The sequence below is a fragment of the Dermacentor albipictus genome, chromosome 5 (assembly GCF_038994185.2).
Source record: "Dermacentor albipictus isolate Rhodes 1998 colony chromosome 5, USDA_Dalb.pri_finalv2, whole genome shotgun sequence".
Taxonomy (NCBI): domain Eukaryota; kingdom Metazoa; phylum Arthropoda; class Arachnida; order Ixodida; family Ixodidae; genus Dermacentor; species Dermacentor albipictus.
Genome location: NC_091825.1, coordinates 173,317,322 through 173,332,309, shown reverse-complemented (window position 1 = coordinate 173,332,309; position 14,988 = coordinate 173,317,322). Strand labels below are relative to the sequence as shown.

General features: G+C 46.4%; 1 protein-coding gene across 12 annotated transcripts in view; it reads right to left on the bottom strand.

The window, feature by feature from the left end:
- The window catches only part of LOC135897507 (intermembrane lipid transfer protein VPS13A-like), a 1,023,564-nt gene that overhangs the window by 714,963 nt on the left and 293,613 nt on the right, over positions 1-14,988 (bottom strand). For all 12 annotated transcript variants that reach the window (XR_011514733.1, XR_011514732.1, XM_070539327.1 and 9 more), the window contains 3 exons: positions 12,887-12,925; positions 12,686-12,823; positions 12,549-12,626 (listed from right to left, as the gene is read on the bottom strand). Coding sequence is in view for 10 of the 12 variants with exons in the window: in XM_070539327.1 (XP_070395428.1) it covers positions 12,549-12,626; positions 12,686-12,823; positions 12,887-12,925 (255 nt within the window). In the remaining 2 variants the exon portion in view is untranslated. The remainder of the gene's footprint in view (positions 1-12,548; positions 12,627-12,685; positions 12,824-12,886; positions 12,926-14,988) is intronic.

The following is a 14,988-nucleotide window of genomic DNA, read 5'->3' as shown; positions in this document are numbered from 1 at the left end:
AAGGAGCTTCCTCGTTGGGTCGAGGATGCCGAGCAGCGCGGACGTGCCGCGCGTGCGCTGATCCATGCTTCTGCGAGACTGCATCGCGTGGCCGCCTTCAAACGCGCCACCGTTCGCGTGACCTTACACGCGAACGACGAGGCGTTGGGATCCAGCATGGGGCGAACATATTCGCTTGTTATCCGGTCGCGGTGAGTCGGACTTCCTAGATTTGTCGCGCACCCATCGGCCTGTATTGTGGATAGCAGCCTGGCTAGTAGGCATTGACCTATGAAAGGTGCAATAAATGCCCTTGTGATTGCTTGCACTACTGTGTTGTCGTTCATTTGTCCCAAGAGCATGGAGGAGAACCCCACACCATTTAAGTCTGCTCATCTTGCAAGCAGATTAACACTTAACTGTACTTTGTGTTCACATATAAACAGGTTACAAGATATGAAGCTGATTTGGATGTCGTCCAAATAAACAGAACAAGATACCATGGGTAAGATAACAGTACGAAAGTTCATTTTAATTATGAAAAGTGTGTAGCTTAGCACTACTCCTTGTGGTACACCGTTTTCTTGAACAAAAGCGTGAGATTATGCACGTCTGTCCCACAAAAATTGCACCAGTTCAAATTATTTTTAGCTGATCCACATGGCACATGAATGAGTAAGAATTATAAACATATATAACACATTCCTCCTTTCCTTACGGCCAAGTTGTGATGTGGCACCTAACACCCACACTCCAGACGCCACAACCCAAACTAGTTGCCTTGGCTTGGAGTCCTGGAGTACTATTCTGGACATCATCAAATTGTGCCATGATGTCGAATTCTGTATTGGCAGCATTTTGAGCCAATCAGGGACTCCCTAGAAGCTCTCCGGGTCAATCCGACCTGACAATGATATCAAGAATAGCAGCAGTACAGAGCTATGGTTGTATGGTGGTTGCCAGCAAATGTGCACATCACGCTCAATTTAATTCCCTTCACACGAAATTGGGGCTTTGGAGCAGGCTGGCGCAGCTCGGAAGTTTGGAGCAGAATGGCGCAATTGGTGCAGCACTTTTATCCTTGCTCCAGGGGGCTCTGCTTCGATGAACGCCCACGGTAGAGACTTGGCTGACTTCATACTTAGTCAAGGCTTGATGGTGATCAATGATGGCTTGCCAACATACCTTCGAGGCTCTTACTACAGCAGTTGTCTTCACATTGCGTTTGTTTCAAAGAGCCTGCTGTCTGCTACACGATGGTGTACTGATCTCGACACCCATGGAAGTGAGCTTCTACCAACATATATTCAGATGAAATGGTTACATCCCCCAGCTCCGCACACTGTGCTTTCGATTGGCCAACATTTCGAGAATCTGTGAACACCGCATGTCAAGCCATCCAATCACCATCCAATATTGAAGATGTCATCGCAGCAACATTACGTGACACAAAACACCTCAGCGCACCTTCACCTAGATCACCTATTGATGACCAATACGAGCAACTTCGCGTGATACAGCGTCGAGAAGAACAGAAGTACAGAAGGACCAAATCACCGTTAGGCGTCACTGCATCACACCGAGCTCGGCGTCATGTCCTACGCCACCTTGACAAGCTCGACAAACAACGCTGGAGATCATTCTGTGGCTCTCTGGATCCAAGAAAACCTCTCTTTAGAATTTGGAAAATTGTGCGAAGCCTTCGATCGCCTCCACAACAGCTGCACCCGTTCAGCGCTGTGGCCATACGGCAAAACCTGCGTGAAGTTGAGGCCGCCGATAACTTGTGCAAATTACTTGCGAGTTCTTCTAACAGTACACCAATGCAATCACCACTGACTTTTCCACCATCTAGTGATCACCGTCTGGATGTGCCTTTTACTATGTACGAGCTCGACACTGCGATATCTACTTCCCGCCGGTCATCTTGTCCAGGACCAGGTCGAATTACATACTCCACGATTTACCATCTTGGAGAAGAAACTCGAGAAATTCACCTGACGCTCTACAACTCTACATGGGACCCGGAAAATGCCCACATGATCTCTCACATTATTGGCCAATTTTGACAAGCTGTGTCAGTAAAGTGATGGAGCGCATGGTGCTGAGCCAACTGGAATGGCTACTCGAGAAAAGTGGAGGACTTCCTGATTTTATCAATGGATTCAGAAGAGGCCGATCGTCCATTGACGGTGTGATTGACCTAGTATCTCCAGTTCAACAGGAAGAGAGACGCCGTCGTCTGGTGTGTGCAATATTTCTCGATATTAAAGGTGCCTACGACAACGTCTTCCACCATTCAATTCTTCGGGCACTTGAGGATATTGGCCTCGAGCTCCACCACTGGAAAAGCTGGCGCCACCGTCGGCGTGACGTGCTAGGAGGGATCACGTGGACATAGCGGCCGCGTCGGCTGCTTCGGGAGCGCCGAAGCGAGCTGAAAACGAGTGTAAATTCCCTCGTACGCTGCGGTCCTCATTAAGTGGCGAAATTTTCCCGCTTCGAGTGTCTCCTTTACAACGCTTGAAAGCACTACAATAGGTAGTGGCTGCCTTTGAAGGCGCGCAACATAGTAGGCTACTGCTCAGTGCCGCAGGGCCGAACGCACGTAACGGAGGCCGGTGTCAGCCTTATTCACACGTAGCCGCAGGACAAGAAGCTGCGTGAAGCTTGGCTCACGAAACATAAAACCGGCAAACAGACATCGGCTGCAACTCGGGTATGCAGCAAGCACAGACGCGAGGAAGATTTCTACTACGGCGCCCGGTCTGCGATGTTCTGAAAACGCGCACTGAGACGCTCGCCCGAGTCCGCGGCCCGACTAATGTCATGACGGTTTGGTCTATGTACTTGTCGATGCTATAGATACTGGCAAGTTGAGTGGAGTGGAAAGGCAGCGGTAAGAAGGACATTAAAAAATGCCTGGCATATAGTCATGTTTGTGTTATGAATTAATGCATGCACTGGATTACAAAAAAGGAGCAGCGGGAAATTGCACGCTGAGAACACCGATAAACATACAGTGCGACGCAACTCGAGAAATAATATTGAAAGGTCAAAGAATTTAGAAGAAAAAAAAAAGATTGAATCGTCGCGATGGCACATCACAGTCCCCGTAGGCGTCGAAGTCTCTACAATGAAGTTATCTTTGAACAGCTCTGATAGCACCCACGCAACAATGGTTGCTTGTATACCGTGAAATACTCATATTCTGCGGCCTATAGCTCATGGCGCGGTGCGAAAACGCGTGCGCGGAGAAAGCGAAACAGTGCGCGGACAAGCATCCAGACGCGCCCGGTCGCTGGGAATCTGCGCGATCGCTGCATTGAGGCTTCGTTCTATTACGCTCCATTTAGTTATGCAAACACTATAAGAACATATTTCACATAGCTTGCTCTCAGCGTTTACCTACCTTTCACGCAAGAAGCTGGTTCGGGAGCTAGACTCCATCGCGGCGACCGCGCGCAGTGGCGTTCACGGTACGTATTCGGTAAAGAGATAGCGTCTGTAAACGATTGTGTGCTTTCAGTTTGCCCAAGATTATTATTTAGACAGTAAAAAACTTCTCTCGTTTCGACAGTACTTACAGAAATGTCCGGGAGAGCTCGCGCGTGCTGTTTTCAGTGAACGTTTACAGCAAAACTTATGAGGAGCGCGCCGCGTCATCCCTCATACTACGCCAGCGAGTCGCTTCCGCTAGATGGCGACTCCGTAACTCCTCGCCGCCAATTGGAGTTGGTGGCCGGATGTATGCATGGCTGCACAGTTACTTCAGTGGCAGCACTATTTTCACATCCACTTCGGATGGTGAGACTGACAGACATGACGTTTGCAGGGGTGTTCCACAGGGTGGCGCCCTTAGCCCAATATTGTTCACTATCATACTGGTGGGCCTTATGGATGAGCTGCCTGAAACAACGTATATCAACACGTACGCGGATGATATCTGCATCTGGTCATCTGGGGTCACATGTCCACAAGTGCGTGCAAGGCTTCAACGAGCGGCAACCATCACGGTGAAGTACTTGCGCAGTAGAGACCTGCAACTCTCAGAAGTTAAGTGTGCAGTGTTGGCATTCACATGCACATCAATGTCACAATATCCAATCGTCGACGGAACAGCACTCCCTTTAGTCACCCATCACAGATTTATTGGTGTGATAATAGACCGCAAACTTTCTTGGACCATATGTTACTGCGCTTAGGGTTAAACTGACCAACTTCATACACATTCTTCGTGTAATATCTGGACTGAGATGGGACCCTTCCAAGCGAAGTTTGCTCCAAGTGTACCAGGCACTTTTTGTGGGCTGCATACGCTAAAGCATGTCTGTGCTATCTAACATGGGATCATCTTGTATACGCATGCTGGAGTGCCTTCAAGCACAAGCTCTGCGGATATTCCTTGGCTTGCCAAGCTGCACATCAACTAAGGGCACAATAGCAGAAGCACAGGCCTGTCCAATTGACATATACAGGTCTTGTGATCCTTAATCAAAAGACTAGCGCAAATAACAGGGACACAGACAGAGAAGACAGGACGAGCGCTACAGGACGCGACAGAACGAGTTAGCGCTCGTCCTGTCATCTTTTCTGTCTGTGTCCCTGTTATTTATGCTGGTCTTTTCATTAATGATGGCACACCAACTAGCCCAGCTTTCTGCCTTGATCGATTTGAGAACTTGTGAACCTGTGCAAACCTATCTTCGCCTGCTGACTAGACACTCGCACCATCCTCTATCAACACTTCCAAGAACCAACCTTGACTGTGGTTTTTCTAAAGCAACTGCATGTCACGCAAGCATTATACCTGCCAGGTTCCACGCCACCAACGACCCCGAGACACCTCCATGGACATTGCCAAGACCACTAGCGAGGCTTCAGATACCCGTAATTATGAAGAAATCCCACGTTTCTTCCATTGGCTTGAAACAGCTCACCCTCTCCTATATATTGTGGGGTTCTCCTCTGTGCTCTTGGGACAAAGGAACGACAACACAGTAGTGCAAACAATCACAAGGGCATTTATTGCATGTTTCATAGATCAATGCCTGCTAGCCAAGTTGCTATCCACAAAACATGCCGATGGGCGCGCGACAAATCTAGGAAGTCCGACTCACCGCGACCGGATAGCGAGCGAATATGTTCGCCCCATGCTGGATCCCAACGCCTGGTCGTTCACGTGTACGGTCATGCGAACGGTGGCGCGTTCGAAGGCGGCCACGCGAGACGGTCTCGCAGAAGCATGGATCGAGGCACGCGCGGCACGTCCGCACTGCTTGCTGTCCCGAACCAAAGAGAGCGCACCTTGTCTTGCCCACACCCAAGTAACCCCGCAGCAGCACAACACTCGTGCCATCTCTCGCACTGCGCTTGTACCACTCCGACCGCCGCGGGCGCCAGGCCACGCGGCAAAGCTGCACTGCAGGAGCTATGCGGGAAAACAAGATATCAGGGGACGCGCGAGAGTCGCGCATCCCCACAATATTTACATTATATAGTGGGACTGTACAAGTATATACTGATGGTTCGGTCATGCCATCTGCCACAACGGCTGATTTGTCATCCCGCAACTTGGAATTACTCGGCTATTTCAATTGGACCACAAATCGACATCTACGGCTGCTGAACTTGCGAGAATATGGAAGGCTGTCCGTTTTATGAGAACGCAGACACTTCATAAATGGACGGTATTCTGCGATGCCAAATCAGCACTACAGGCGCTAAAATACTTTTTAAAAAAAGGACCATACCACCTGCTTGTAGTGGAAATCGCCAAGCTTTATCACAGTGCTGAGTTAAGCGGCCACGTGATCACTTTTCAAAGGGTGCCCTGTCCTTGTGGTGTGATTGGCAATGAACTTGCTGACAGTAGGGCAAAATCGGCCTTCTCTTCCTCTGATGAAGTACGGATTGCCTACTCATGACCTGACACCAACTCCGTGATCAAGGCACTCATGCAGGACCTTATAAAGGCATACAGAGCCCACGATAACAACGTTCACAGACGCCTACATATGATCGACCCAGACGGCAAATTCTGTTCGTCCCCAAAGGTTACGCGGAGAAAAACATCATTGCTACACAGGATTTGGCTGGGCTTTGCTTTCACCCATCGCTACGCGCACCTCATTATTGGCCAATCGAACAGCCCTTTTGTGAACACTGCGAGGCGCCTGAAACATTGGAACACATACTGTATGATTGCCCAGCATATGTGCTGGAGCAAAGGACGTTAGAAGGTTTTCTAGTCAGTGTTGGCAAGCAACCACTGTCGGAGGAAGCTATCCTCGGCCCATGGCCTGACACTGCAACTTCAGTGCGTGCAACTAAAGTGTTGTTGAAGTTTCTGCAGGACAGTAAGCTCGACGAGCTGCTCTAGCAAGACAACTGTCTCATGTACATAAGCACTCGCCACTTCTCTTATCATCATCATCCATCCTAGTACTTTCACTCCCCTTCCCTCTTCCCCAGTGCAGAGTAGCAGAATAGAGCGCACTAGCTCAGGTCGACCTGTCTTTCCTGTCAATAAATTCTATTCCTAATCCTTGCTCCAATAAAGCACGATTGGCATGTGCACTGCAGTATTCACTTTTTTGCGCGTTTTGGTTTCCGAGTCCTGCAGAGTATTAGAGTGTAGCTTAAACTGAAGCTCCTTGCAGCTCTGTCATGCAAAACCGTGCATTACAGACATCATTTTTGTTGGTAAGGTTATACAATGCCCGAATTATACAAAATTTTTGTGTGTTCCATAAAAGCTCATACAGCCGGGGTTCCACTGTATCAGCAATCAGCAGCAGTGGCAGTAGTATGTTCTGCAACATTCAGGGACAGTGTGCACAAGCGTCAATAGATGAGGTAAGCTCAAGTTTCTGCCCACAACACCAGCACCGATCACTCCTCTAGAGGGAACGTCAAGAGTCACTTTCTGTCCTGCCAGAGCAACCACACGTCTGTTCATTTATTATTGCAATAGCAATTATATGGACACACCAGGTGCATTTTTGCCGCCACCATCGCCGTGATGTTTCGTATAAAGTCCAAGGGCGATAACACCATCACCGCGCGTCGTAAGATGTGCGAGTGAAAGCACATGAAGGAAGCCAACGATCGCAGCTCAATCTGGCACGCGCGAAGGAAGAAAGGGGAGAGCAAAAGCGTTGTCTTCTGTTGTGCGAAAGGCCGTGGGGGGGGGGGGGGGGGGGGGGGTGTTGTGCTCTGGCAGCAATTGTGCATTTCGTGGCTCAAACTTGAACGCCATATATGGATAAAAAGTGGGGAGGCAGTGCGGGAGGGAAGGGCTGGGGGGGCGGCTTCAACTCCGCCAACAAGTGTGTATTTTGCACGGGCGCGCGCACCGTATCTTCAAAGGGATCTGCAGACGGCTCATACCTTTGTGTGCAATTTGTTGTCGCCGCTCTTGTGTTGAAGCGATAGACTGCACAAAGGTCACTTTGCTCGCTGCTGCTGCCATGCTTACTCCCAAGAGTGTTTTGACAGCAAGTGTCCGCATTCATCGAGTGTGATGCACTCATGTTTGCCTGTGCATGCTTACACCATACTTGTTAATTCAGTTAGCAAGCGGATATTCCCAAGTTTATACATCCAATAAAACTACTATCCTTACATCGTATAGGTGTGTACTAAGTTGCTATCGCAATCGATGCTTTGCCTTTCGGGTGAAACTGTGACTTCTTTTTTATTTACACAATACTGCAAGCTTCCATCAGGCCCAGGCAGGAGGGACAATACACGATGAACTATATCAAGAAAAAAATGTATAGTACAAAAAATAACAAAATCATGGCTGCAAATTATCAAAGCTCTCAGAGTTGTTTAGTAAAGCGGTGGCCACTGGTTCCAGTCAGTTACTGCTCTAGGGAAGAAGGAATACATAAAAATTATGCAGATACCATGTACTGTGGGAATCGATGTAAGCGAAGCTTTGTGTGCCGTTTGCTTTGATTGACGAAAATTAGCAGTGATATTACTGGCAAATATTTAATTTCTTCAACGTTTTGTCCAACACGAGAATGGTGAGTTGATGTTAAATGTTACCTTGCGTGCACCACTGCTGTTTGTCTGCATAGTACACAAAACACAAAGGGAGAGATGTTTGCTTGAGGCGTTGTGCGCCATATTTCATAGCCTCTAAAAGGTTTGAGCACTGTCATTGCCTCACATGGCACATCGCATTGTGGCAGAAGTATTAAACTTAAATTGAATTATGGGGCTGTATGTGCCAAAACCGCAATTGGATTATGAGGCACACCATAGTTGTGGACTATGGATCAATTATGACACCATGGCGTTCTTTGAAGTGTCCCAAAATCTAAGTGCATGTGCATTTTCTATTTTCACCCCCATCAAAATGCGGCTGCCATGGTCAGGATCAAATTCGCGACCTCGAGCAATGCCACGGCGGGCACAGAAGTGGTGATTTGATGTGCGCCTGCTTCCGTAGTGTTGCTTGGACACTGAGGTGTGCTTTAAAGCGGCCATGCTTCTGCATGCCCTGCGTAAGTTGTCCACTTGACACATTTGCATGTTGTTTATCTTTCATAAATAGTAGAAACCTACTGTACCGTACCTTGAACTTAACTTTATCCAATTTCCCTGCAACCACTGTCGTGTCGATAGTAGCAGCATTTCCTTGCCTTCTCACCTCCCCTGTTCTCTCTCCCCCTTGTATGGGAATTGCCTCTTCTACCCCCTCCTCTCTACGATTATATTTTTGGTCCCTCTGAACTCGCGCGTTAGTAGAAACGTAAGTGCTGCAATTCCTACAATAATTTTGAGGGGGTTCACAGATAATTAGCCTGTCAAGAAGCTAATGTGGCGACGCCCAGGGAGCTCCAGAGGGCATTGTGCGCATTCGATGCGGTGCCAAAGGTCCAAATGAGTTTCTCGTGTCACTTTGCTCCTGTCTAGTATGCAGTGTGCCAGACAACAGCAGCAGCACCAGCAGTAGTAGTAGCAGTAGCAGTAGTAGCAGCAGCAGCAGCAGTGGGTAAGTCGGAGGAAGAGGCAAAGAAAGCTTCACTTTAATATGTTCGTCCTTGCGCAGAAAGCGATTATGTGCATGGTGATGCCTTGTTTGTCAGGTTGTTAAGGGCTTTAGATATGGATCAAGGCTCACTGGCAGCTTATTACTTTTCAGCAGAGAAACAAACTTCCCCAGCAGAGAGTTGAGCTGAGCTTCAAGTATTGGTATGCTGTGATTGTTCATTAAGGAAGTAGGAGAGCCAGTATTGCGGAATTTCAAGAACATAAATCAGACAGCTTTTCACTGAATCATCTCCATAGCTGCAATGTTAATGATTGCCAGTAATTATGGCAGCATTAATGAATGAATCCCAAACTGTGCATGCGTACTCCAATGTTAGTCTAATAATCATTGTGCAAGCCAGAAGTATAATAGAAGCAGGTGCATATTTTAGTTTGTCATAGGAGATGTTACTAAAGAATGGTGTGCATACTTTATAAACATAAGTATTCCAGCTTAAGACGTTCATTATTGAGACACCAAAGTACTTATACACACTTACTTCATTAAGGGGTCGAGTAGAAAGGTGGTAATGGTATGATAAGCTGTGAACCTTATTATTTTCATGAAGCAGTTTTTTCTACATTTAGTTCCATGTCCTATTTAGTCATCATCATCATCAGCCTACTCATGTCCACTGCAGGACAAAGGCCTCTCCCTGAGATCTCCAATTACCCCTGTCCTGCGCCAAACAAATTCCAAATAGCACCCGCAAATTTCCTAATTTCGTCACTCCATCTAGTCTTCTGCCGTCCTCTACTGCGCTTCCCTTCTCTTGGTACCCATTCTCTTACCCTACTGGTCCAACGGTTATCTAGTCTGCGCATTACATAAACTATCCAGCGCCATTTTTTTCTCTTAATGTCTATTAGAATATCGTATATGCCCATTTGCTCTCTGATACAAACTACTCTCTTTCTGTCTCTTAAAGTTATGCCTAGCATTCTTCGTTCCATCGCTCTTTGCGCGGTCCTTAACTTGTTCTCAAGCTTTTTTTATGCGAAGCATATTACGAGAGCTCAACCCAGCTCCTCAGGCGCGGCGGTGTCGCCTTCAATACAACGTGACACCGTGACGTCACGACGGAGGAGAAACGGGGCTCCGACTCGCGCCATCGCTCGCGGCGTCGCAGCTGCGCTTGCCTCTGCTAGACACTCACGAGGTGAGATGCCTCCTGGAGACAGCTGCTCATTGGAATGAGAAGCGAAGGTTGCGGCGTGCTACATAGACTGATTTTCTAGGTGTCTTTGGCTCAACTCTTGCAAGATGGGCTGGGTGGGAGTCGAACCAGCGTCTCCGGAGTGTGAGACGGAGACGCTACCACTGAGCCACGAGTACGATGCTTCAAAGCGGTACAAAAGCGCCTCTAGTGAATGTGGTGTTGCCTTAGAAACGAGCTCTTTCTAAGGCTCAGGAGTGCGTCGCTTGCTCAGGCGCACATTTCGTTGCCGCGCCGAACGCTGCGTTGCTCGACGCTCACCGCGTCCAATGCGGGGCGCGTAGTCGCTGCGCCGTAGGCCATTGTCTTCCACCCCTTGGCGGGTCGACGGGAACGCTGTCGCGTTCCACTCTTGAAGGCGAAGCAGAGTAACGCATGAGTTGTTTCTTCGTCTAGCCGAACCAAATATAACCAAGCAACAGCAGTTCACCAGGCTAAACAGTGGTTCAACAACTAAAATAAAGGCTAGTATGCTTCGCATCCTGGGCTTAACCTTAGCTAAGCCACAGCCATTTTTTGTACACCAATCAGAAATATTATTTAGGTTGGAAGTAGGAAGCAGTTGATCATCCCGGGTATTAATCGCTGTAAACAAAACACAATCATCTGTAAGAAAATTGAAGGGCACTTAGGTATCTCTACGTGCATGGTGTGCATAAGTTAGAAATGTGGGTATTCCAGCTTAAGATGTCGTGATGTCGTGGCAAGTTTGTGAGATCTTAGTTAAAATCAAGAAAAAGAGATGGGCATGTAATGAGGAGGGAAGATAACCTATGGTCATTAAGGGTTACGAACTGGATTCCAAGAGAAGGGAAACGTAGCAGGGGGAGGCAGAAAGTTAGGTGGGCGGATGAGATTAAGAAGTTTACAGGGACAACAGGGCCACAATTAGCACATGACCGGTGTAGTTGGAAAAGTATGGGAGAGGCCTTTGCCTGTGGGCGTAGCCAAGCTGCTGCTGCTGCTGCTGATGATGATGTTTTAAATGAACCATTACTTGAACTTGCTTTATTGCACCTGATATCTGTAAAAAAAAATTTTTTTTTCTTGGTAAAAATGTATCAAGGCTGACATCTGGCCAGGGCACTGTCTGCAAGATGGGTCAGTGCACGAACACACTCAGCATCACGTCTGGCTGCAGCCTCAGCTTCTTCACGGGTATACCAAACTCGGCCAGAAGGTGCAAATCGTCATTGTAGCTGTCTAGGGTAAATTGTTCCAAGAACTAAACAAATTGTCAGATGAGTGCCAGTCTATCCTGCCCACATTCATCTGCCAAGCCTTACTCTTAATGGGCTCCTTGGGGAACCTGAAGTACCATATGAAGCACTCCTTGCTCCGTTCACTCTGGCACCCAACAGCTCTACATAGGTGACACGGTGGCATTGTTTCAGCCGCTGCATGTTGAACAATTCTAATGGCAAGCTGAACAAAGCAGAAGTTTCCAGCATGCACGACCAGATGAAACACTGATTGCAGCCTATGACATCCTGGCTTGCGAACGTACCAGTGTTGCTCGACTACTATGCCGTTCGAGTGTAATATAAAAAATTCAACTATGAATTACATGCTGGCTCAAATGCGCTAAAATTTTGCCATGTTCTTGAACGCACAAGGATCATTTTACACCATACAGATTATGATTGAAAATTGGGTGTCATGCCCCCTTTAAGAAAATTAGTTATATTGTTGGCTATGATATGCAGCTACGAAATGTGGCTATGATATGCTCCAAGATTTTTCAACACAATAACGTTAGGGAAATCAGGTAATAACTGTTGAGCTTTCTCAAACACCGGCACTGAACTTGTTGTTCACCCGTCATTAGGAAGGCAAGCTGAGGAAGCTGAGCTGGGTATTCATAGCTACAAACGAACTGTTAGGTACGTGAGCTGATCTGGCACAACTGTTCAGGGAAAAGAGGAAGTGTTCTTCCCCAATTTATTTGTGTGAACCTGTTTTAGAGCTAATTCCCCCCTAACTGCACCATTGCACTGCTTCTCAAAGCAGTAAGCAGCAACAATCATTCATACGTCCCAATGTCAGCTAGGCTTGATGTGCTGCATGTCTTGAACAGGTGTCGATCTGTTAAACAGTGCTACTGTGCTTGTAGTTTAGATGTGTGCGCCTCTGGAAACTCTTAATGACCTACACTGTATTACACTGACACAGTAATCAAACCAAACTGAAGCAGGCTAAAATGAAAATAAGAAAAAGCACTTTCATTACACTTATGACATGTGCATAAATAAATAAAATGGGAGAAACATACACAGAAGGGGCCACTTGTTTTGACAAACAGACCTTTTGCTGGACAACTTTCTCAGCTGACTTGAGTGCAAGCGACTTGGAATCAGACTGCAGGAATGGCTCCAAGAATTTCTGCAGAACAGGGTCAGAGCAGTCAAGGCCACAAGTTGAACATCCAGTAGTCAGCTCACCTGGAGGTCTACAAGAAACCTGCGAAGCAGCACCAGCTGCACTCGGCCTATGTGCAGGCGGATACTACCGTCAGGGCCTTTCAGCTTTTCCTCATCCATCCCCTCAACAGACTTGGCTCGTGGAGCTTTCCTGACGTACTGGCAAAACATGGGGGCACACACTAAGCCTAAAGACAAACACTGCAGTTCATATATACTTACCTTCAAGTCAAAAAGCTTGTCATCTTCAATGGACAGAACCTGCAGCATAGAAGCACACAATGGACACAACTCCATGTATGGGACACACATACAATGACAACACTTTTCACATTTCAAACTACTAGATTTTTTTGCAAAAGGCCCCTGGCACATGTCTAAATACTTAAGAAAAAATCATTTCATAATACACTCGTATGTGTCTAAATATTCTCTCTGCAAGATGTCATCGCAGCCAAAGTCTACTGATTTTACAACTGATGGTCTGTCAGAAAGAGGCTTGACTACTGTCCAACTGCAAGCATACACAGCATGTATACCATGAGAACCCACACAACTTTGTGAGCAACACTTGTCACCCTGACTTTCCATACTGCAAAGGTTCTTTTGTGTAGTGAACATTCTTCACTCCTGAACCACTTGAATCGACTGTGACATTGCACTCACATTTTGCTTGAAAATTCCTAGTTTCTTTCACTGCACAACCTTACGTACAATGACACCAAAGCCCATATCAAAGGACAGCTTCATATCCTCTCAAGACCCCTCATACGTTATGTTGCACATTGCCTTCAATTTTTTTTCAACATCAACCCGGGAGCAATTTCTGAAAATACTCATCCTGAATACGAAGATCGGTGCATGTGGAACTGTATGGGAGTGGTTCACTCATATTCTTGTCTTCTGCTTTCAAGAAAGTTGACATTACATTGATTTAGACCTCTGTGTTATCACAGATGGTGGAAAGTAATCTTTCAAATTTCTCAGGATGGCGTGGAAATAAAGGATGGAGGGGATGCAACTATTGGCATCTAACCATGGTATTTAAAAAGACCCTGAAACAATTTTGACGATAGCGCACGAACATGTACTATACATGTGTACATTCGGTAGGGTAAGTCCTTCTGATCATGAAGAGGCAAATTTAAGTGCTCCATGTAAGGCACTTAATTTATTACAAGGTTTTAAATATTTGCATCACTACCAATTGCAGTGGCACAGCTCCCTGAAGTTTTCAGCCACCTCTTCTCACACTACATAGTTGATCGCACCCTGGAGAGACCCAGAGAGTGATCCAATTGGCTACCCATGCAACATTATTGGGAATATTAGAAACATGTCGCTTCATGAAGCTTATTAAAGCGAAGCTTTCTTGCCAAGTTCCAGGCAATTTTTTGTACGTATGTGGCCTCTAATGCCAAGCGTGTTTAACAGGATGGCGCCATCTAGGAATGGTTCAGCAAAGAAATAGTTGACCATTTCAAGCATAGAGTTTCATACAATTACTTCAGGGAACTGTGGCACTGGTGTCTGCAGAGAAGCTGAAAGCAGGGCAATTCAGCCAGCATGGGGTTAGCACATTGATTTGCTTAAACTTTGTCCTTTTAGCTTCAAACGGCTTTGCAAATTTGAAAACTCATTGATTTAAACAAAGTACGGTATTATAAATGACTAAATAAACATTCATCAATTGTCCAACGGAACAACTCAAACATAGTATTTCTAGCACACAAGTTTGATATTGAAACCATTATGCCATAGATGCAAGCGTCGACAAGCGGCATAGTACACAGTTTCTCGTGGGCAAGACAGCGCATTAAGACAAGTGGTGCGTTTCGATCTGCAGTTGCACTAGAAGAAACCAATGCATCAGACACACCACAGGTGCAACACGACACTAATGACACCACTCAAAATTTAAACAAATTTTATATGTTTGTGATGTACTGTATGTATATACATCTATATAATATGTAGCCTGTCTATAATTCAGTGCAATCAAAATCATTTCAGCATGTAATGTGCTGCTCTTTAATACTAATATTTATAAAGGACCAGACCAGTATGAATTTTTCTTCAACTGTGAGGCTTTTCTTTCAAGGAACCCGTATGGGTTCCCTTTGTAGCAATTGCTATGAACGGGTGGATGTTTGATTTTCCCTTTATTAATTACTTATCTCCACCTTGCGGGTTTCCACAGGACTATTACATCACATTAATATTTATACCTAGAAAACCACACTTCATGTACACACACACACGTTTCATGAGGAAATCGCAACAAGAATGCCTCACTTTTTAATGCCAACTAGAGTTGAGTCTGC